Here is a 24,731-nt window from a genome sequence, read left to right on the forward strand (position 1 = left end):
CTCTGCCATCTGCTGATATGATGCTTCCTAGATATTTATACTGGTTGCAGCCTTTTATGACTGCGTTTTCAAGCCTCAGATCTGTGGTATTTCCTCCAATTTTTAAATATTCTGTTTTGCTTATGTTTACAGTAAGCCCCCATTTGGCATATTCCTAAAATAATTTTCGATTCATATAATTTATATCTTCCTCATCGGTTGAAACCACCACCTAATCATCTGCAAACAATAATGTATACAGAGTTTCTTGTCCCACTTCGATGCCCATAAATCTACATTTATTTCTCCAATTCCTCAATGCTTCTTGGACGTATATTTTAAAGAGTGTCGGTGACAAACAGCATCCTTGCTTTAGGCCTTTAGTGACTTTAAATTCATTTGAGGTTCTGGTTACAATTTTTACATAACTAACTGCATTTTCGTACAATTTATATATCGCTCGGATATACGTCGAATCCAATCCGGACCTTTTGAGGACCTCAAACATTTTCTTTAACGGGACACTATCATATGCTTTCTCAAGGTCTATAAATACCAAATGGGTCTCTCTACTTCTTTCGACACGCTTTTCAATTATTTGTCGTAGGATAAATATATTATCAAGGCAAGATCTCCCGGTACGAAAGCCGCTTTGTTCTTCAATATCTTGTATCTGTCTTTCAACCCTCTTCTTTAATATTCTGCCGTACAACCGGCCCACAGAGCTCGTCACACTAATACCTCTATAATTGGAACAGTCTCTTTTATTCCCTCTCTTATATATGGAGCTTATATAAGATTTATTCCAATCTTTAGGGATTTCCTGGTCTCCACACATACATTTATTGAAAAGGTCTACTATTAATTCTAAAAGTGCAGTCGGCCCATATTTAACCAGCTCTATGGGAATGTCTCCAGGCCCTGCGGCTTTTCCGTTTTTAACCTCTTTTAAGGTTTCCGTCAATTCAGATAATGTTATTATAGGGATTTCCTGTCTTTCGTCTCTGTTGTCTATTAATTCCCTTATCTTTTCCCATCTGTCTTCTCCCCTCATCTTTTTTGCATCTTTTTGGGCGTCATAAAACTGACATTCTCGGAAAAATTCAGCTTGTTCGTATGATTTTTAGATGTTCAGTGACATTTTCATCTCTGACGACTGGAGTAAAAATAAACATTACAATAATTACTCCAGAAGGGAAATATGTAGACAATTATTATTATTTTTTTCATAAAAGTGGGACAAACTGGATGAAGTATAAACTGAAAATCTATATATTTAATACAAGCAAAATAATAGCTGCACCTTTCCACTTTTTCTTTTAAATGAATAATTAAAAAAAAACTTACTGATCTTGACTAATGGCATCTAGTGTACTTTCAGAGTTGTAATAAAAAGACGGTAACACCAATGTGTTGCCGTAATGGAGGGTAATCAAAGTGAACCCCATGCCAAGTACATGGAACTGTGGCAATACGAAGCAAAATCGTGTTGGTTTTCGGTCTGAAGCAACTCTCATACCAAAAAATATGACTGTATTAGTAAGTTGGAAATGGGTTAATCCAACTGGTTTGGGATTGCCGGTGGTGCCCTGAAGAAAAAGTACAAAATTAGTCTTGAACTATTATAATAAGAGATTTTGCATTTATTATTTTTGGATTTTTGCATTCGTTTAAACAAAAATACAAATATTATTTGTTGAATTAATTTAAATATGGACAGATCCATTTTTGCAAACTCAATATTTTGAGTTTATTGTACTTGTGTAACCTTCTATCATCAATTCGCACTAAAAATATCGTGAAGAAGTTAATATTATTTCTAGCAAAGGGAGAAAATACCTGCAATCTAAGGGCTCTATGGTTTTTGATCTTCTGTAAAACTAACTAAACAATATTAATCCTTTTTTTTAGATTGAAGTAACAAACTAATATAAGAGAGGAGGACATTGTACTTGCGGGAATGACTTGATGACGTAAAATAAAAAAATATATTGTGCAATTCTTGTGCATCCCACAGAGCTCCCTCTCTCGCTCTCTCTCTGTCTCTCTCTGCAGTCCTGACTACCCGAAGGGACTGTAATTGTCATTTTGATGTCGTGTATTATCTGTCTCCAAAAACCTCTGTCTGTAGTCATTTCTTTTAACTCATGTATAGTCTTGTGCATATTCCTCTAATTTGGTCGAATACAAGGTATATAGAGACTACAACCACTTTGGAAATCTTTTTTTTTCTTTGATTTCGTATTTTTAGATAGATAGAAAAATAACAAGTCTACCTTAAACACCCAACACTACAGTCTTTTTAATCAAAATTAATGCACACTCTTATCCATTATAACTTGCATCCTCGCTCCGCTCAACTCTTTCAGTGTTCGATGTCCTACTCACTACACTTTGTTTTAGCAAACTGTTTAATACATTTTTTTATGAAATTCTTTTCATTTTTATTCATTCACCTTGCAATCTGAATAATTGCTCCATTTGCCATTCCTAATTACTTTTCACTTCTAGCAACCCATGACTATACAATGAACTAATTAAACACCTGTGGTCAAGGTATGATGATCTAGTTTTGCCTAAGAAATGACTGCTGCCTTTTTTCATAAGTGGATTCGGTGTAAACGTTTTGTTGTGCTGTGGCGGACTTCTTGGAAGAAGTTTGGATAAGAAGATAGCTGACTTACATTTTGTTGCTTAATGGAGGAGGCCTGTTTCTACTCCCAAGTGTTAAGGGTTTTTCGGAACGGTTTTTGAATCAAAATTTTTTGGAAAATGACGGCTATCGCCTGCGTTATTCTAGAGGGATTCATTCTAGAGTGTCATCAGAAAGTTGGGTATCTACTAACTTTGAAAACTTAGCTGGAAAGAAAGAAATTTTGTTTTTGAGAATGTTTTGAGAGAAAGACGTAAAACTTTTGCTGAGGGTTTCTATTCTAGTTTGGATAGTAGAGATGTTGGCTACTTTCTGTTTCCATAAATTGGTTTATTTGCGTTTTGTTCATTGCTAGGTAGTCTCTCTCTGTACCGGACAATTGGCCTGATAAAAGTATTGTAAGTTGTTTTGTGGAGTAATATTATTAACATTTCCACATATACCATACAATGCTTTTAGGAGGTTTTTGTAAAATCTTACATCATCTGACACCGATGGTCTAAATATGAGCCCTCTCTCCCTGGTTGTTTTAGTGTTCTCGTTCAGATATGATTAAAAACACTTAAGATGTTGGAATAATTGAGTTTTTGTAGGTTTTAATGCGGTGTTTGTAGGTCGGAGCTCTGTTAAATACCTACTTGAGGAGTTAGGATAGTTGTCTAAGGAGAGGAAATAAAACCAAGCCTTAATGAAGTTTTTTGATTAGATCTGAGTGATACACCTGATCTAATGCTTTATGAATATCTAAAAATATGTCGATTACTTGTCTGTTTTCTTCTTCTTCTTCTTCTTTTCTGTATGTAGGCTTTAAAGCCTGTTTCTTCTTCAATATTAGCCCCCCTAATTGTTTAAATTGTCGCACCATCTTTTTCTTGGTCTGCCAATACTTCTTCGTCCATTTGACTTATCTCGTGCTATTTTTACTATCCTATCCTCTACCATTCTAGTAATGTGTTCGTTCCACTCCTGTTTCCGTTTTTTCATCCATCCATTTATGTCTTCTATATTGCATGCTCTTTTTATGTTTTCTCTTCTCTCCCTATCCAACAAACTTTTTCCTGATATTGGTCGGAGTATTTTCATGTCTGTTGTTTCTAGTAGTCGTCTCGTTTTAGATGTGTCAGGTCTTGTCTCCGCCATGATTGCTTGTTTTCTTTTACAATGGGTAGGATGCTAACCTGGCTCATCAAACCTCCTCTTTTATCCAGGCTTGGGACCGAATGTGGGCATGAACGCGACCTCTGAGCTACTCAATCCACCCAGTTATGGCGCTCATAACCCCCAGGCAGAGTTGGCACTTGCTGTGATGTTTATTATTTGCCTAAGAAGTGACAGTTGCTGCTTTTTTTAATGAATTGTGTGTGGAATGACCAGCTCTAAATCCAAATGTGGGATTTTGGATGGTGTGATAATAGTCTAAGTATTCTACGAGTTCTTTTTTAAAAATTTTCTCGTAGATTTTCCTAGAGTGCTTAAAACCAAAGTTGGTCTATAAGATACAGTGATAGTGAGAGATTTGTCTGATTCAAGGATCCTAAATGTGCTAGTAATTTTTTAAGAATAGCAAAATATTCCAGCTGAAGACTGGTATTGATAATTTTGACTAGCAGATGTAACATGGTGTCTAAAAGGCATCTCCTGTGTTTGATACCTGGACTAGTGGCTGTTTTTGTAACTTTCGCTATACAGCCTCCTGACGGTGATGGTATCCACTGGGGTAACTATCTAGTGATAGTTGTCACTGTAGGGATATAATGGATATGCATCTAGGACAGGGGATGTGTTTTAGCCTTCGCTACACAGCCTACTGATGGTGTCTGTATCTATTGCAGCAACTATCTGGTGACAGTTATCTCTTATGTAGGGTGACACTCATACTTATGTACGAGATATGAAGCAGGTCGTCTAGTCTCTACTCGATGTCCTGCAGGCGATAACATATAACATAAATGAGCAAAGCCTAATTTATGACTAGCTGAGGATGGAAATCCAGGAGCAACTGGAACAACTACACGTTTTCGAGAGTATGGCAGAGAGTATTATATAAATATAATATTACCTTACTCTTATAATGCACCAAATAATCAATTTAATTACTTACCGATGTAAATATGATATGGGACAGATCTTCTGGTGTAATCTTTGATTGATATTCCTGTAATTTCTTCTTGGAGGCAGATTTCCCCATTGCAATAACCGATTTGAAGCAACAGGTTCCCCTAAAATATAAATATTACTATTAATTTGTTGAGAAATTGTTTCTAATGAGTAGAAAATAATTTAAAAACCTTTCCAAAAAATTGTATCGACATGATCGTTTCGAAAGCGTTTTCTGAATAGTTTTGGTTTCTCTGCAGCAATTGATATTAAGCTGATTAACAACTGGTCAGAAATCGTAATTTGAAGATGTTTTAGCAGCTCTTTATCCGTAGTTATTTTGCTACTGTCTTTCTTTATCAACGTTTTGTATTTTTCCCTTATTATGATCTTTAATTAGTAGCTTTCTTTATTTTAATTTAAATAAAAAAGTATGTGTGATGTAATATCAAACGTTTTTATTGATTCGAAAAGCCGTTGGATGCCACTATGTAGAGATAATGTCGTTCAAATACCCAACGCGAATGGCGCACATAAGAAATGTTCAATTTTCTATGACTCTTGCACATGAGTAAAAATAAATTTAAAAAAACACAAGAAAGTGTAACGTGGTTAAATTCTCAGTAACTGGCCAGTTTATATCACCTGCATAAGCTGTGAAACTATATGTAGTTGGTGTCCATATCATCCAATTCAGCCCAAAATAAGTTGGTAATCCTGGATCTATGGCGTGCTCCGTTGACAGTGATAGCCTGGCCCGTCATTCTCAAAGAAATATAGACTAATAATACCGCCAGCCTAAAATCCACAGCACCCACCGCACCTTTTTAGACCAGAAAAGATAATAATCAACTGATAACATTAATTAACAAGATTATAAGACATAATAAAACAGCAGAAGATATAAGCACAAGCAAGGTAATCCTATTAGTTATGGGTTAAAACAGGGCTATAAGAAACAAGCAGAAAACTACAGACGTATCAATTTGCTAAATACTACCCTGAATCTTAAAACAAATTTTTCAAGAACGAATAAATCATAGACTTAACAGATAAACAACAAGGTTTCCGTAATTCAAATAAAGTACCTAGAGATTACACTGTTTAGACCATGCTACCAAAGTTTTTTTTATCCGGTTTTCATATTCCTATTTCTAGTTTTCATTCTAGTTTTTTATTCCAATATCCAGCCTGAAGATTCCTTCCTCTACGACATTGTCCGTTGAATCCCTCCTAACCATGTTTCATTTGGTCTTCCTCTTGTCCTTCTTTAAACTTACACATATTTTAGCATTTTCTTAAGAAGTCGTCTATCATCCATTCTTTGGACATGACTATATGAAATAAGTAGTCTGCGTTTATTTTCTTCAATGATAGATATTAAGACTTATATTTTGACGTATTTAGTTGTTGGGTATTTTTCCAGTCTAGATTTTTTCGCAGATCTTCCCTAGAAGTAAATTTCTGCTTGGAGTATCGTACTGTATGGCTGCTTTGCATCTATAAAGGATGTTTTACAGTTGCGTATAGCTGTACAATTAACAATTATGTGCGTTTGATGAAGAAATGCATCATCTAGGACTATGTCTCGGAATTCGGATAGATATAAACAAAGATAAAATATGCTATCAAAAATTCTCTTGATCAAAATGTATGGCATTAAAAAATGGCAAACATTAAACACTACCTAAGACAGAATTATGTATATCTGTAACAGTTTTGAATACTTACTTATGAAGTTGATCTGCAATCATAATCACCCGTTTGAAGTAGGGGAAATCTTTGGATTCGATTGCAGTATTTACAGTGTCCTCGATTTCAGGAATAACTTTCTGTAGTATACCAAAAATATTATAAACCTTATAGCGGTCCACTACTATCATGCATTTAATTTGTGAGACTTTCATGCAGTGTTCCAATTCTCTTTGCTGAAGTGCAGGATTCAAATTAACCTAGAAATTATACTTTTTATTTATATTTTTCCGAATGTGGTAATAAATATAATATGATATGCAATAATATGATGCAGGTTCTAATCCCACTGTTAGGGTTAGTTGGTGGTGGTAACAGCAATGCACTCGAAATGGAGTTTTGGCGTTGACGTCGCGAATTAACCAAGTTGGACAGTGTCACTAATGAAGACAGGAGAGCGAGGTCTAAGGGTCAAATAGCTATAATAGATACCATGGAAGCCAAAAAAGTGTTTTGCTCTCTTTTCTATTCAGCTCATTGAAGGAGAACGAGGCATAATTAGAAAAAAGCAGTAGAACATGCCATGAGAAGTAGAAACCTCCAAAATGATGATTAAGAAAAAAGAAAAAAAGATGACAGTGGTCGTAGCCCAGCGCGAACCTTAATACATGTATGTATTGTTAAAATTTAAATATTATTTTGAAAATAGAATAAAATCTTATAATATAAATATTATTTATATACAGTGTGGCCCATTAGATTGGAAACACCTCTATAAAATTTGAAGTTGTTAACCGATTTTAACCAATTTTTTTATGTCATGTAATAAAAGGTCTATTTCGGGACAAAATATGAAATATTTAGTTAAATTTTTACGATTTTTTTGCTTTACGAGGCAGTCTACGATAATTTTTCTTCGTCGAAAATGGAGAATTTGTATTAGCGATTTTTTTATTAAAACAATTTCTACGCCACTGGATTTAGAGTGTCTTCAGATAGCTATGACAAAAATTTCATTAAAATATATTTATTAATAGCGAAGTGGGGGGATAAAGGGGTAGAATGCGAATACATGAAGTTGATTCCAGTTTACTCCAACTAGCCTCTTCTACTCAAATCCGACTCTCACCAGCGTGGGGACACCACGCTGGTGTCCCCTGTTAACCGAGCAACCCAGCTGGAGATCTGGTATCCAACCCGGGTGGAAAGTTGGGTCGGGAACTGACGAGAGTGGGTGAAATGGCCCTCCGAAAAGGGGGTTTGGCGTGGGTTAACTACCCAACCCGGTAAAACCCTATAGTTACGAAATCGAAAGTCAAAAATATCGGACGGAAATCTCGACGACGACCTATGCAACGAAATAAGGACCTGAATAATGGAAATAATGATCTTAATGTATTTACCTGGAACGTTCGCACACTTAACGAACCTGGAAACATCCGCAAACTGTGTGACATATTAGCACAATATAATGCTGATATTACTGCAATACAAGAAGTACGATGGACAGGCCATGGCATAATCCAAAAAGCAAACTACAATATATACTATAGTTGCCATACAACCAGACATGAATTTGGGACAGCCTTTATAGTCAATAATAAAGTCAAGCACTTGGTTATAGATTTTAAGCCGATAAATCCGCGAATGAGCTGCTTAAGGATCAGGGGCAAGTTTTTTAATATTAGCCTTATTAATGTACATGCCCCAACAGAGGACAAGCAAGACGAAGAAAAAGACAATTTCTATGATGAATTAGAAAAAACATATGACAATTGTCCCAGAAATGACATTAAAATAGTAATCGGTGATCTGAACGCAAAAATCGGAAGGGAAGAAATATATCTACCGCACATTGGTAAATATAGTCTCCATAATAATACTAATTCGAATCGACACCGAGCAGTCACCTTCGCAGCCTCAAAGAACATGATCGTAGGAAGCACATATTTTCTACACAAAAAAATACATATGGGCACTTGGACCTCGCCTGATGGATTAACGAACAACCAAATTGATCATGTGATCATAGATGCTAGACACTTCTCCAACCTTATGAATCTCAAATGCGAAGAAGGAGAGAAGTACCAAAACAAGGCGCCTTAATATTGAACTCCTCAAAAACCCGCAAACGGTAGAAAGGTTTCAAATCTATATCGAAACTAAATACATAACTAAAGAGAATCTAACAATTAGTGAACAATGGGAAACGTGTAAAAATTACAAAGACCACCACCACGCAATGAGTGGTTCGATGCTGAGTGCGAGGACATTACAAGAAGATAGAACAATGCATATAAAATGATGCAGCAAAGAAGAACCCGAGAAAAAGAACAAAAATATAAAGATCTCAGAAGAGGAGAGAAGTACATCCATCGGAGAAAAAAGCGAACTTATGAAAATAGAATATTGGAAGAACTTGAGGCATTAAAAAAGGGAAATCAAACAAGAAAATTCTATAAAAATCTAAATAAAGCAAGAAAAGAATTTAAACCAAGGATCGTACTATGTAAGGATAAGGAGGGGCATATACTCAATACAAAAGAAGAAGTATTGAAAAGGTGGGTGGAACACTATAAAGAACTGCTTACTATCGAAGTAGAAGATCCAAATCAACCACCCCCAGGAGCAAACAACAATACACCATTGGAGCCTCCATCAATTCAGGAAGTACGGGATGCAATAAAACACCTAATAAATAATAAACCTCCAGGAAGTGATGGTATACCCGCGGAACTTATTAAATGTGGAGGTGCTACTCTGACTAATCATATATATAAAATCATACTGATAGCCTGGAATGAGGAACAAATCCCAGAAGAGTGGTGTATTGGGATCGTTTGCCCGCTACACAAAAAGGGCGATGAATTAGAATGTAGAAACTATAGGGGAATAACCCTCCTTAATACAGCATACAAAATATTTTCGAGTATTTTATATGGTCGCCTGAGTGAATATTCAGAGGAGCTTCTTGGCGAATATCAAAGTGGTTTTAGGCCTGGTCGATCAACAACAGACCAGATCTTTGTGCTAAGGCAAATACTGGAAAAAACCAATGAATTCAATATCGACACATACCATCTTTTCGTAGATTTTAAATCGGCCTATGATAGTGTCCTAAGAAATAAATTGTATGAAGCCATGGATAAATTCCACATCCCCGATAAACTGATAAGATTGGTTAAGGCTACAATGCGTAAAGTTGTTTGCAAAGTCGAAATACAGGGCGAACAATCACAGGCATTTGAAACGCATGTTGGGCTGCGATAAGGAGATGCGCGGGCGTGTCTCCTTTTCAACATAGCTTTGGAAAAAGCGGTCAGGGATGCCCAAATAGACAGCAGAGGAAACATTTTTAATAAATCATCCCAAATTTTGGCATATGCAGATGATGTTGATCTAGTTGCCCGCACAACACGCAAGCTAGAAGAAATGTATACCACCTTGTCAAACGCCGCAAAAAATATGGGCCTGCAAGTAAATGAAAATAAAACTAAGATAATGGCATCAACACCCAACAATAGAGCCAGAAACATCGGCCACCAATTCACGGTTGATAATTCTACCTTTGAAGTGGTGGACAAATTCACATACTTAGGCTCCTTGATCACCAAGGAGAACGTCATGACGGAAGAAATCAAGCGAAGAATAATCCTAGCAAACAAATGCTATTTTGGACTGAGTAGACATATGAGAAGCAGAAACTTAAGCCAAAAAACAAAAATAACCATATACAAAACCCTTATACAACCAGTGTTGACATATGGGTCGGAGACATGGACCATTTCCAAGGCAGATGAAAATCTCCTGCTTATATTTGAACGAAGGATCCTGAGAAGAATATTTGGTGGCATCTGTGAAAATGGTGTTTGGAGAAGGAGGTACAACTACGAGATATATCACAGATATAAACATATATTTGGTGGTAAAGACGTAGTATCCTTTATAAAAATAGGAAGACTAAGATAGGCAGGACATCTGGCAAGATCACAGCAGAACAACCCTCCTAGAAGAATCCTTATGTCACAACCTGTGGGAAGTAGAAATAGGGGTAGACCAAAACTCAGATGGAGGGATAGTGTAGATGAGGATGGTAGACAAATAGGCGCAGCAAACTGGCAACAGTGTTGGCAATGGATAGAACTGACTTACGTAATAGACTTGGGAAGGTCGAGGCTCTTTTATAGGGCTGTAGCACCAATGATGATGATGATGAATAACGAAGTTATGACAACTTAAAACTCACTAAGCTACGAGTCAAAAAAGAACACCCTGTATCAACAGATAACCATAAAACTAATTATTTTTCAAATAAATTTAATAATAAACCACTACTAGACAAAAAAATGTTTAAAATAGCATAAAAATTTAATGCAAGTAACGCACTTACATTATTATTAACTTTACATGCTACAACTTAAATCTCAGTTGCCATGACAACGATATTACTGTTTGACATTATTTGTGTCAGACAAATTTCAGTGCTAGCATAAATTTATCCATAATATCTGCAACAATATTTACTTCAAATTCTTTTAATAATATTTTGTGTCATGGCTGCAAGATTAAGTTTGAGAGAAAAAATTGAAATTATACGTCTTTTGGGAGATAACGATAGAAGTACCAGGGAAGTTTGTACAATATTTAATGACAGACATGTGGATCGTCCTAATATTAGTTGCGGTACGGTAAACAAAATAAATAGAATATTTAATGAATATGGTGCAGTATCAAAACTAATTTTAAAAAATAACCCGTTACAAAGAAAAAGAGGAAATGATCAAATCATTTTAGATAATTTCAGAAATAACCCTAATGCCAGTTTAAGGAATGCCAGTTTATATTTGAATGTGCCTCGAGAGAGTATTCGGCGATGTCTTAAGGTAAATAATATTAAACCTTTCAAACCAAAATTCTTACACACATTACAAGAAGGCGACGAAGCAAAACGTTTAGAATATTGTTTATGGGCCCAAGAGGAATATTTAAACAATATAATTTTTTTTAAAAACGTGTTGTTTACCGACGAAGCCACTTTCACTACAAATGGAGTAGTATCATCACAGAATTGTCGCTATTGGACAGCAGATAATCCCCATTGGGTAATAAACTGTAAAAGCCAGTATTCTCAAAAAATCAATATCTGGTGTGGTATACTGAACGAGCGAGTTATTGGTCCTTTCTTTTTTGAAGAAAACTTGAACTCACAGAACTTTTTAGAATTTTTAAACACCGACTTGTGGGATGCTATTCATGAGCTCCCAATTAATGACGATTAAATTTGTATATCCAGTTAGATGGGTGTCCTGTTCATTACGCCAGAACCGTAAAGCAATGGCTAAATGAAAATTTTCCGAACCGTTGGATAGGTAGTCCGTTGATAGATTGGCCACCTAAATCTCTAGATCTCTCAATTTTAGACTTCTTTCTCTGGGGAGTTATCAAACAAAAAGTTTACCAAACCCGTGCAAGAGACGTAAACGAACTTCGTGCAAGAATTCGACAGGCATGTGCAGAAATTACTCCCCAACAACTAAGAAATGTAATTAGAAATATTCATAAACTAGGATTTAAACTAAAATTATGTTTCCATGTTTCTGTTAATACAGAGTGTTTTTTTAACGTTAATACAGAGTGTTTTTTTCTTAGTGAGTTTTAAAATTTTAAGTTGTCATAAGTTTGTTATTAATAAATATATCTTAATGAAATTTTTGTCATAGCTATTTGAAGCCACTCTAAATCCAGTGGCGTAGACACTTTTTTAATAAAAAAATCGCTAATACAAATTCTCTATTTTCGACGAAGAAAAAGTATCGTAGAATGCCCTGAAAATTTAACTAAATATTTCATATTTTGTCCCGCAATAGACCTTTTATTACATGACATTAAAAAAAATTTGGTTAAAATCGGTTAACTTCAAATTTTATAGAGGTGTTTCCAATCTAAATGGGTCACACTGTATTATATACAAAAAATATAACAAATTATTAGATTATATTAACCTTTCAGAGTTAACGTGCGGACTGTGAGTCCGCTTGTAGAATTATTTGTCGATTTCTGACGATTAATGATGACGAATAATGATTTCGGTCGTGGCGTGCTCGCTAGCTTCAAGCGAGGGGATACTCTATTCAGTACAGTTGTGAGAGTTGTCTAGTGCATTTAGTTCTGCTGCTATATTGTATGGCGGAACGTGAGTCCGCACGTTATAATGTTGTTACAAATCTTGAGGTAAGATAATATTTAGAAAACATGCTAGGATGTTTCGAAAGAAAAGTACTAAGGCACATCTATGGAGCAGTGAAGGACTATTTAGTGTGGAGAAGACGATAAAACTTCGAATATTATAGAATACACCGGGAATCTGATATCGTAAAATATACTAAGAAAGGACGTTTGAGGTGGATAGCACATGTAATGAGGATGGAACAAAATGACCCAGAAAAACGCTCTTTGATAGACCCATTGGTCAGAGAATAAGAGGAAGATCCAGAATAAGGTTCCTTGTTAACATCGATGAAGAGATGAAAAATATAGGAATACGTGCTTGGCGGAGGAAGGCGATGGATAGGGACGACTGGAGAGAAATTCTTGAAGGATCCACGCACGCAGGGTTGTAAAAGACAGAATGATGAATGATACTAAATACTGAATACTAAATTTAGTTCACTGTGGGGGATTTTTGGTCAAACGTTGAAAAATAACAGAAACCAGTTAGTTCATCTTTCTTTTGAAGATTTTTCGTATATGAATCTATAAATATCATCAGTTTATTATAGTTTACAAAAGATATGTAGCTAAATAGGATGGAAGTGAAGGAATAGCTTAACTTATGATCCATATAGATTAAAAAACGTTGTTTTTTATAAAAAAAAACAGAACTAAGTCAGTTTTTATATATAAAATTTGCAAAGAAAATGTTATAAAAAATGAAGTGTAAAAAACAGAAAACTTTCCAACATGGAGGACAAACAGAATTCCAAAAAAGCACTGATAGTACGTAATAATTAACAATGTTAGCATTTATATTTTACTTTTGGTAGCATCACTCAACAACGTTAATACAATGTAGTAAATGAGAATTTATTTTGTATTTCCAACGAGATACCAAGCGAAAACTTCAACAGTTTGATTAGAAAGATCTTTCTAATCAAACTGTGTGCGTTTCTAATTTTCCACACACACACGAAAGATCTCTTTAATCAAACCGTGTGTGTTTCTAAGTTTTCTATTTTTTCTAAAGTCTGTTTTAGTTGCTGCACTTTCTTTTGTCTTCTTTTCTTATGGATGTATGATGCGAAGGCTGTTTTCCATTTTGGGTGACAGTTCTTCGCCTCTCAAATAGCAATTAAACAAAAAAGCGAGTTATTTTAAAACTACGTGCAGCTCCTGAAGCTCGTCAATTTTTCATTGTCATTACGACTTTCTTTTCTTCAGTTGGTGTTGAGTTTTCTTCTATAAAAGATATCTCTGACTGGAAGGACTGGTTATTATGCCTATGTTGTGCGTCCGTTTTTTCTCTGAAACTTTTGATCCTAATATCTTCACTTCACCATTCTTTTGTATTTGTTCGATATGCTCTTGTTCTTCCAAGGCGCTGCAGCACATCACTGCTTCATTTATACATTCATTACGAGTATATTTAGAGTAGGCGAATACGCAACAATATTTATTTAGTTTTAAGTTTAATCTCATTCTGTAGAGGAATGTTGTCGACTCATCTTTTAGACTAAAGCTTAATTATTAGTTACCAATCAATCAAAAGCTGATGCCCCATGGTGATATAGATCTAAATATATTGAAAAGAACTCCAACACCTATAGAATACCAAGAGAAAAAAGCAAGCTGAACTGGCATATTAAGTGTGAAATCAGTAAATATAATAAATAATGACCCAATGGAAAACAGTCCAGTGATAATAACTTTATCGTAATTTAAAGTAAAAAATCATTACTTACCGCTACGAATCCGCCTCTAATACAGGCAAAATTTGCAAGAATACCTTCAATAGAATTGTGAATTATTAACCCGATTCTGTCTTTGGGTTCCAAACCGAGTTCTATTAACCCTGCTGCAAGATTGTCGGCATCAGTCAAGGTTTTTTGATAAGTCATATTAAGCTTTTGTTCTTTGGAAATGATATACGTGTTATATTTATACTTGTTAACAGCATCTTCTATTAGCTGAATAAGAGTTGAATTACTTAAAGGTGTATCGCTGTGTCTTCGAATAAGGCTAAGTCCAGGTTCCATAGTGGCTATCGATTTGCTTCGTATAAGAGTTTACAGCTAAAATAAGAAGTTATTAAAAAAGATACTATTTCAATATACTAATGATTACATCTAGAATACATACTTTATTACTAACATAAAAATATTTCAATGAATGCGATACATTGTATTTGAATGAAATTGCTGGACCAATGAAAAATTTAGTTTTTCGGAATTTTTCCAAGAGATGTTTTTTATGACCATCCTCTCCCGAAGCCTGTATCTAAATTTGTTCTATATAAAGTATATTGTTGTAGTAAAGTGCATTTGAAGTGATCTTCTTGACCTTAAATTCAATTTACGTGTATTTCAGAGTAACAATAGTTTTAAATCACAGATAATCATTTATAGCGACTTGTCACATAACTGTTTATGTAAGCTTTTATTGACTCTTTAATCTGACAGGGGTTAAATTTTTTTTCATATGTTGTTTTTAATATATATATATATATATATATATATATATATATATATATATATATATATATATATATATATATATATATATATATATATATATATATATATATATATATATATATATATATATATATATATATATATATATATATTAGACTTAATAACAGGAAGATACAAAATGATTAGGAAGAAAGGCAACCCGATATGGAACGAATCAACGAATTTAAATGAATACCAAGACAATATATATTAATAAAATCCTACAACAAAATGAATGCATAAGGTTCGCGTAAAATACAGCCCTAAAAGACGTTAAGACGAAAAAATAACCATTTAAAAAAAGCAGCTTATGGAAACTAGAAGAGAAATCAAAGAAAACAAAAGCATTGACGAAGAAAAACTACGAAAAATAAATAAAGAAGTATCAAAAATTATAAGGAAGGATTTAAAAAAAGTAAGAATGAAAACGTCCACCGAACTATAGAAGAGAATAAAAGTCTGAAAGTCCTAAGAAGGCGGTTAAACAATGGAAAATGTGAAATAAACAAACTAAAGAACAAAGAAGGAGTCCCCATTAAGTAGAGAACAACTACTACACATAGTTGAAGACTTTTATCAAGAACTATACACAAGTCAAAGAGAAGACCAAACGAACTTGGAAGCCGCCGTATCACGCAAAATCATCAATCAGCGTTTGGAGCTCATGCCAGAGATCACACTAAGCGAAATCCAAGACGCAACGAAAAAGATGAAAAACAACAAAGCATCAGGAGAAGATGGGGTGGTAATATAGGTTATAAAGATGAGCGGACGTACCCTTTTCAACCAAATAAAAACTTAATTTAACCTCTGTCTAACAGATTGTTGCATACCGGAAACATAGAACAATGCAGTAACAATGTTACTACACAAGAAAGAAGACAAGGCGCACCTAGAAAACTATAGACCAATCAGCTTATTGAACTACATCTATAAAGTGTTTACCCGAATAATTACGACAAGACTAGAAAAAAAAGTTAAATTTCTACCTGCCCCAAAAACAAGTTGGCTTCCGCTCAAAATTCGGAACAAACGATCACCTACAAACAGTAAAAACCTTAATAGAAAAATCGATAGAATATAACAGATCACTGGTACTTATCTTCGTAGACTTTCACAAAGTCTTCGATACCGTCGAACTAGACAGCATTATATCTGCTCTGAGCAATAGTAGAATATACTACAGGCTCAAAAAGTTAGTAAAAACATTGTACCAAAACGCTACAATGCGTATAAAACTATGTACATGATACCACCAGAGAAATTCATATAAAGCGATGTGTGAGACAGGGCGAGACTCTCTCACCCATTTATAACGGTCCTCGAATACGCCGTTAAAATGCTAAAGTGGGAAAATAGAGGAATAAATATAGACGGGGAAATGCTCAATCATCTGCGTTTTGCCGACGATATAGTAATTATTACCGAGGATCTGCGTGAAGCACAACAAATGCTACAAGAATTAGAAAACGTATCTTCAAAAATATGTCTAAAAATGAACATCAGTAAGACCAAATTTGATTCCCAGCGAACACCTAATCATCCAAAATAAAGTGGTAGAATTGACAGCAAAGTACTCATCTCGGTCATGAAATTAAAATAAGCAAGGATAACCAGACCTGTGAATTTTAACGACGAATAACACTTGCCTGGGCTGCATACAGTTCACTAAGAGACATCTTTAAGAACAAAATCCCGATAGCTATGAAACGGAAGACATTCGACCAATGCGTTCTTCCCATTATGACATGCGGAGCAGAAACTCTCACTCTCACGAAAACAACAGCACTAAAAATGCGAGTGGCATAAAGATCGTCGATAGTCGAAGATACTCGGTCAAATACCTGCTCGAATTCAATGAAACAAACAAACGTTTTTCTGAACTGACAGCTTTTTGTAAGAAAACGGGCATGCAAAGTAGTGCCTTAACACCAAGACTAGTCCTAATTTAGAGAAAAACTAGACAGAATGATTTCACTAAATCTGTCCTGGAAAAATAAAATCCAACTAGAATCATCTGTAGATAACCTAACAAAAAGCATACAAATTGCTGCATGGTATGCGACTCCCAGATACGAACCATCTCCAAACAGAAATAATGTGTCTCCCACATTTAAACAAATAGTTTTAGAAAAACGTCAATTACGTAACAAAGGAATTAAAGGAATTAATTCATGAATAAGAGAACCATGAAATTCAAGAATATTTAGAAGATATAACACCGACTGAAGCTACAGATTACTCACTCTGGAAAGCCACGAAAAAACTTAAACGGCCACAACAGTATAACCCACCAGTCAAAGATGAGGCAAACACGTAGAAACGACAACGAAAAAGCTGATCTTTTTGGCAAGCACCTTCAAAAAGTATTCACGCCATACCCTTCCACAGCATCTACAGAGGAAGAAACAGAACTAACCAGATTCCTAACAGCACCGTTTTAAATGGATCTGCCCCACACGAAATTTACAGTCAACCAAGTAAAACAAACAATAAATGAAGTCAGCATCAAAAAAGCCCCTGGATTTGACCTAATCTCTGGCAAGATTCTAAAAGAAGTCTCGGATAAATGCATAAACCTAATAACCTTTATATATAATGCAATCCTGCGCCTAAACTACTTCCCTAGTTCACGGAAAGTGGCACAAATCATAATGATCCTTAAACCCGGAAAAAAGCCGGAAAATGCATCTTCATACCGGCCTATAAGCATTTGGCCTATGATTAGCAAAGTCTTTAAAAAAATGTACGTAAAAAGGTTAAAAACGATAATATACGAACATAAAATAATTCCAGAACATCAATTCCGTTTCCGATACAAACACGGAACCATAGAACAAGTGCATGGGCTAGTCAACCAAATAAACAAGGATTTTAACGCCAAAAGATACTATTCTGCTACTTTCAATGACATATCTCAGGCTTTTGACAAGGTATGGCACTTAGTACTACAAATAAAACTAAAGAAGCTCCTACCCTATCCTCACTTCCAGCTCTTAAAATCCTACATAGAAAATAGACGCTTCCTGGTGAAGCACGGTACCGAGCACTCTAAGATATATCCTATTCACTCAGGCATCCAACAAGGCAGCGATCTCGGCCCAATTCTATATCTTTTATACACAGCGGACATTCCAACATGTAGTAAAACTACTGTTGCAACGTATGCAGGTGACACTGCTATCCTGGCATCCCACACAGATCCATCAACAGCATCAAGAAATCTTCAATCAAACCTAAATACAATTCAGCAATGGATAAAAGTATGGCGCATCAGATCTAATAAAACTAAGTCAATACATGTTTCATTCACGCTACGTAGAGAAACATGCTCCCCTGTATTTATTGATAATTTTCTAATTCCTCAATCCGAGTACGCTAAATATCTTGGCATGAACTTGGATCGCCGTCTAACTTGGAAAAAACATATTTTTAGCAAACAAAAACAGCTTGGACTCAAATTGAGAAATACGTATTGGGTCAGTGGACGCAATTCAAAATTATCTTTGGATAACAAAATTTTACTCTACAAGTGCATCCTCAAGCCCATATGGACTTATATGGCCCATATGGGATTCAGCTATGGGGCACTGCGTGCCATAGTCAAGGCGCCATACTATGTATCCAACGAGGTGATTCGACGCGACATCTCCCTAGAATCCGTGAAAGAAAATGAATTTGCATAAATGAATAATATGTTTTCAACAGAGCAGAAGCTACGCGTCAGCTGAATGACAATTTCAAATCCAGGAAAATAGCATCTTGGACAGTGTAATATTCTTTCACTAATTATGATTGAATGAAGCAAGGAAATTGATAAATAATAAGCCTTGTGGTGAAAAAATGACAGAGAATGGACAGTGATACGGAGAGTCAAACAGCAGTTTAGAACAGCTCAAAACAAAGAGAGTCTTGCCGTGTTAATTTCCAACATCAAGAGGACTTGATGAAGCATGTTAAGAAGATCATTATTCATATTTATAAGCGTTTGTTATATGTTACAAAATATATTACAAATTATAAGCGAAATATGTTACAAAAACACTAAAAATAATTTTTTAATATTCGCTCTCCTGTACAATTTATAGTTTGTGACTTAATAAAATTTTGCTCTGAAGTACGAAAATATATTTATTAAAGATAAATAACTTATTTTCTTTTCTTTTTATAAAAAAATGGTTTTTGATTTAGTTTTTTAACACTGACGGGAGAAATCAACTATGACGAATAACAACCGCATTTTCTAACTTTACAATGCGATAAACGAAATAAAAACCTTTTTCGTAAATCTAGATATCTGTACTTACGAACAAAAAATTTAGGTCAAATATCTGAACAAAAAATTAATGTATAAAAAGAAAAGTTTTTAAGCCAAAAGCGAACCAAACCAAGACCCATAACGAAACTTTTGAACACCAAAGTAGAACTACTGAAAATGTGGTAGGAATACTTTAGTATGCTACTTTATGAAGAAAGTAAAACTGAAGGTATGAGTTGATACAGAGCTAGAACAGGAGAACACTGAGCTAACAACTTTACCAACTTTGTAAGGAATGAATAAAGCAATTCAGTCTCTAACCAGAAACTAGTCACCCGGATCATATACTTTACCCGCAGAAATATTTAAATGCGGCGGTAAACCATTTGTAACCTTCTTTCACAAACTATTAATACAAGTATGGTAAAAACGCGCTTTATCAGAAAATTGGAATACTGGAATTATATGCCCTATACACCAAGAAAAAACGTGCTTGTCTGTTCCAACATTAGAGGGATTTCCCTTCTTAATACCGCATACAAAAATCTGTCCCTGATACTTAACGAACAATTGGCACAATATATTGACAATATAATAGAATCATACCAAAGAAGCTTTTTAAAAAACAGATCCACCATTGATCACATATCATCCGTCAGACAAATATTAGAAAAAACGACGAAGTAAGACATAGACTGCCATTACATCTTGGTTGATTTTAAGGCAGCGTACAATACTTTTAATAGACACCAATTATATCCGGTTATGCTCGAATTTGGAATACTAAAAGGATGGATGGAATTAACTAAACTGAAAATGAGAAAAGTTAAATGTAAAGTGCGAGTACAAAGGGATATTTCAGAACCATTTGCAACTAACAGAGAACTGCGACAGGGAGATGTGCTATCATGTACGCTGTTCAATGTAGCGTTAGAAAAAGTCATGAGACATTTAGGCATATACTTAACGAGCACGATATATACACCTAGTATACAAATAATGGCATATGCTGATGATACCATGATCATTGCAAGAACCCGAAATGAAGTAATTGACACTTCCATACGTATTAAAAATGCCACAGAATACATCGATCATCTGATTAACTCCCAAAAAACTAAATATATGCCGGTTATATTAAGAAGGCAACAAAATAACTTAGAGATGCAACACGAAACAATAGAAACTGTTGAAAGAGTTGTGGACTGCAAAAACAACACATTCAATAAAATAAGAAAAAGAAATATGCGTGGCTAACCGATGTTATTTTGGCCTAGGCCTTCACCATGCTAAATAAGCCCGTCTGCAGAAGAAGAAGAGAACGATCTAAACTCAGGTACCTGGAAGATGTGCAAGACGATTTAAGAGAGATTGGAGTAAGAATCTTTTGAGGCAGGCCAGGGCTCACGAGGGCTGTATTCCACCGTCCACATAAAAGACAAAAAGTTACCAAATTAAAAAAATCGTGTAAAATTAAAGTAAAAACCAACGAATAGACGTACGAGGTAAAAAGAACTTAATAAAAGAAGCAAGCACTAACTGCATTTCGAAAACAAAAAAAATATATGTAATAAAAAAGATAATAAAAATTAAATCTATAATAGTTTATGAGGAAAAATTTACTTAAATTAATGGAAAGTTTGAAATTAAAATAAATAGTTTGGTCCCAAACAATAATTTCAAAAATATTAAGAAAAACTAATAAAATTATAATTTTAAATTAAAATCTTTACCTGGTAATAGACACTTCACCTCAAAGGTAGACCGAAAACAGATCAAAATTGTGTCCAAGTCAAAGAAGTTGAGTTTGCGATATAGAAAAACCTAGACCAATTTATTTAAAAAGTTGTTTTTACCTTACCTCTATTAGTGATAATAAATCAACTATGCTACGTATCGACTACAGTCCTGGACAAAAAAGTCGAACTCAAATAAATAATGTGACTTGGTTAACTTATCTATTTTACGAAACCTTTAGAAATACATCGAAATTTAACTAGAAAACAATATCAAGTCAAAGATAACCCTTAATCCACAAAATAAAACTATTCGGTTCACTGAAACAAGAAGTTTAAAAATATTAAGTACAATTCGAGTGGTCTTTATATTATTCGATATCTTAACAAAAATAAAATAAAAACAAATAAATAATATTTTTATTTTTAAATTAAAATTGACAACTTTATCTTACCACTTTATTAATCTCTGGTGTCTTGGAAAAATAAAACTATCTTTCTTCATAAGGTGCCGTGCATTTCTGCGTAGGCGTCTACCGTACATTGTCTTGCCTGGTTAGATAGTCAGGATTAAATTATTCTATTTTTAGCAGCATTTCTTCTTCTTCTTTTCTTAGCACTACAACCCGGGGTGGGTTTTGGCTGACTGCACAACTTGCTTCCATCTTGAACGGTCGTCCATAATAGTTGGGTCAGTGGGCAGTCCCATTGTTCTTAGATCTGACCATATATTGTCTCTTCATCGCATTCGTGGACGTCCTAAGGGTCTTCTTCCTGTGGGGGCTTCCTCCCATATTAATTTGGCAAGGCGGTTATTAGGGAGTCTATGGACATGGCCAGCCCATCTAAGACGTTGGGATTTAATCTCTTGGACTATATCGCTCGCTCTATACATCTGCTTGACCTCAGCATTTGTTCTCATTCGGTATTGGTTGCTATTAATGTCGTGATAAGGCCCAAAGATTTTTCTGAGGATTTTTCTCTCAAAACATCTAAGTTTTCTTTCGGTTTCTTTGGTTAGGGTCCACGTCTCACACCCATACATGAGCACCGGTCTAATCACCGTTTTATATATTCTAATATTTGATGTTCGTGTTAGGCTTTTAGATTTAATAGTATTGTGGAGGCTGTACATACATCTGTTTGCTGCCTGAATTCTTCCTTTAATCTCTTCCGCGATATTGTTATCCGCAGTGATTGTTGCAGCATTTCGTCCGAATATTACGCAGCGATGACATCTTTTTATGCCTTCAACCACTCTTATCCTTTATCTTTCCTTCTAGTACTAATTGCAGAAAAGTGTGTTGTTTTCCTCGTAATACGTGCCCTAAATATGCAGTTCCGTATCCGCTCTTTTTAATACTTCCTTATTTCTGACTCAGCCCTTCCATAATATTCTAAGCGTTCGACGCAGGCACCACATTTCAAAAACTTAAAAACTTCTAGTTTGTCTATCAATGTATCTGATCTTTAACGTCCATGCTTTTATACCGTACAAGAGATCAGGCAAAATGTTACACTTTAACATCTTGTATTTCATGTTAAAATACAACTTGCGATCTGTAATTTTACGAAGTTTCAAAAAAGCACTTCTGGCTTGTTTTACTTTGATCTTTATTGCAGTCTCAGGATCCCAATTATGGTTAAACAGGCAACCCAAGTATTTAAACTGCCTAAATTTATTCTTCAGCTACACATATCTTTGCAATTGGGTAATCATTTTTCTTGATATTTATTTTCAAACTCAAAGCTTCTCTTGCAAGAGTTAGATGGTTAAAAGATATGGAAGATCTTCGATGATATCTGATAGTATCGCTGTGTTATCGGTATATCTTATATTGTTGTGAGTCTGTCACTGCTTCTGCGAATGCTTTCAATGAATGCTTTTATGCAAATCAACGTTGAAGAAAGTGTACAACCTTGCCTTACTCCCTTTGTTTAGTAAGAAAATTCCCGTTTTGTTCAAATTTTTAAGATATACGTTTGCTGTTTAGTTCCAACGCAGATTGGCGATAATCTTTGCGATATCCTTGGTATAAGATACCAACTCTTGAATTATTAGTTTGTGTTTTACGATATCGAATGCTTTCTCTTAATCGATAAAACAAAGAAAAACACCTTTTTTTAATCCAAACAATTCTGTATTATTGCATACTAAAGATTGCCTCTCTCGCGCCACGTCCATTTTAAAAACCAAACTGACTCCAGCTACTGACCTACTCCCATTTCTTAAATGATCTTATCTGTAATATTTTTAAGAAAAGTTTTAAACAGAGGCTTAATAGGCTTCTTCCTCGGTGGTCTTTGCAGAATTTCGCACGTGCTATTTAGGGTAGGGAGATAAATGTAGAGAGAAGCCAATCTATTGAAATCTGGCTTGTATCGTATATGTCGTTAAAGAGCTTCACAATAATATCTAGATTTTATTCAAAAAATAACTTGATTGTGTCTGCACAGGTACATATCATCTGCTTCTGCGACCTTGTTACTTTTCAATAGTTTGATAGTGTGTACAACCTTAGCTTTACAAATACTTGTGCCATTCAAATGGTCTTAAAATTTTGGTGGCTTTTGTGTTTGGTGATCGTTGAAAAAATTAACTGTGTATATTTACCAGTTATTAAGTATATTATGAGGGTCCATTTATAGTTTATCTTGGTCATTCTATACACCAAGGACTTGTTTTTTGTCGAAGATCCTAGCAATTTTCTGAATTTTTTTTCTGCTGTTTGCTAGGTTTTCAACTTCGGTACAAAATGTAGTAATTCAGATCTCTTTCGCCGCTATAATTTCTTAATAAATTTTTGTGTGTATCTTTTGGTACTCTACTTGGTTCTGCCTGGTCTAACACTTGGTTCTGCCTGGTACATGATTATTCAATATCCTTTATAGTTTCCATATCAGAGAACCTATTGTTTATTTCTTCTGTATTGCCTCTGTATTCTTTTGTAATTAATGATGTTTTCAGGTCCTTCCTTTGGTTTTAGCGAGCCTCAGTTTAAAATTTGCAATTAAGGGATTGTGATGGGATCTTATATCTGTTTTAGGTAATGCAGCAACCTTAGAAATAGCATTCCTGGACCTTTTAATAATTGTCACGTTATCTAGTTGATTCCTTGTAATGCCTGAATATCTTGCTATAGTTCTTCCTCTGACTTATTTGCTGTAGGGGAGTAGTCTTGTATAATATTTATATTCTCTTGAGAAGCGACTAAATGAGTATGAGTCTTTCGAAAACTGGAACAAAGTGTTTTAAAGGATAAACTGTAGATCTATTGTCGGAATAAAAAGTTATTTCCAACATCATCCAATAACGTCTCGGAGAGAATAATATTACTCCAAATACATACTCAACCACTCAAAACCATTATGGTTCAAGTATATGCCCAGACTGCAGATAGGAAATATGACGATGATGTCGAAAAATTCTATGATCAAATCCTAGACACCTTATAGAACCTTAATAAACTCGAAATTTGATATATTACAGGGGAAAATTGGGGAAGGTCAACGGGATCAAATTGTAGGTCCTTATGGTATTGGACAACCTAACGATCGAGGAGAGAGATTGTATGAATTTTTTAGAA

General features: G+C 34.8%; 1 protein-coding gene across 2 annotated transcripts in view; it reads right to left on the reverse strand.

Moving 5' to 3' along the window:
- The window catches only part of LOC140441478 (medium-chain acyl-CoA ligase ACSF2, mitochondrial-like), a 34,840-nt gene extending 13,546 nt beyond the window's left edge, over nucleotides 1–21,294 (reverse strand). The window contains exons 1-5 of one of the 2 annotated variants that reach the window (XM_072532224.1): nucleotides 21,270–21,294; nucleotides 14,380–14,709; nucleotides 6,461–6,681; nucleotides 4,734–4,851; nucleotides 1,327–1,568 (exon numbers count right to left, since the gene is read on the reverse strand). In XM_072532224.1, the coding sequence (XP_072388325.1) occupies nucleotides 1,327–1,568; nucleotides 4,734–4,851; nucleotides 6,461–6,681; nucleotides 14,380–14,673 (875 nt within the window). In that variant the 5' untranslated portion in view covers nucleotides 14,674–14,709; nucleotides 21,270–21,294. Of the gene's footprint in view, nucleotides 1–1,326; nucleotides 1,569–4,733; nucleotides 4,852–6,460; nucleotides 6,682–14,379; nucleotides 14,710–21,141 lie in introns of both variants that reach the window. The other variant, XM_072532223.1, reaches the window with a different exon arrangement.
- Between the last annotated feature and the right edge of the window lie 3,437 nt (nucleotides 21,295–24,731).

The sequence above is a fragment of the Diabrotica undecimpunctata genome, chromosome 5, assembly GCF_040954645.1.
Source record: "Diabrotica undecimpunctata isolate CICGRU chromosome 5, icDiaUnde3, whole genome shotgun sequence".
NCBI classification, from domain to species: Eukaryota; Metazoa; Arthropoda; class Insecta; order Coleoptera; family Chrysomelidae; genus Diabrotica; species Diabrotica undecimpunctata.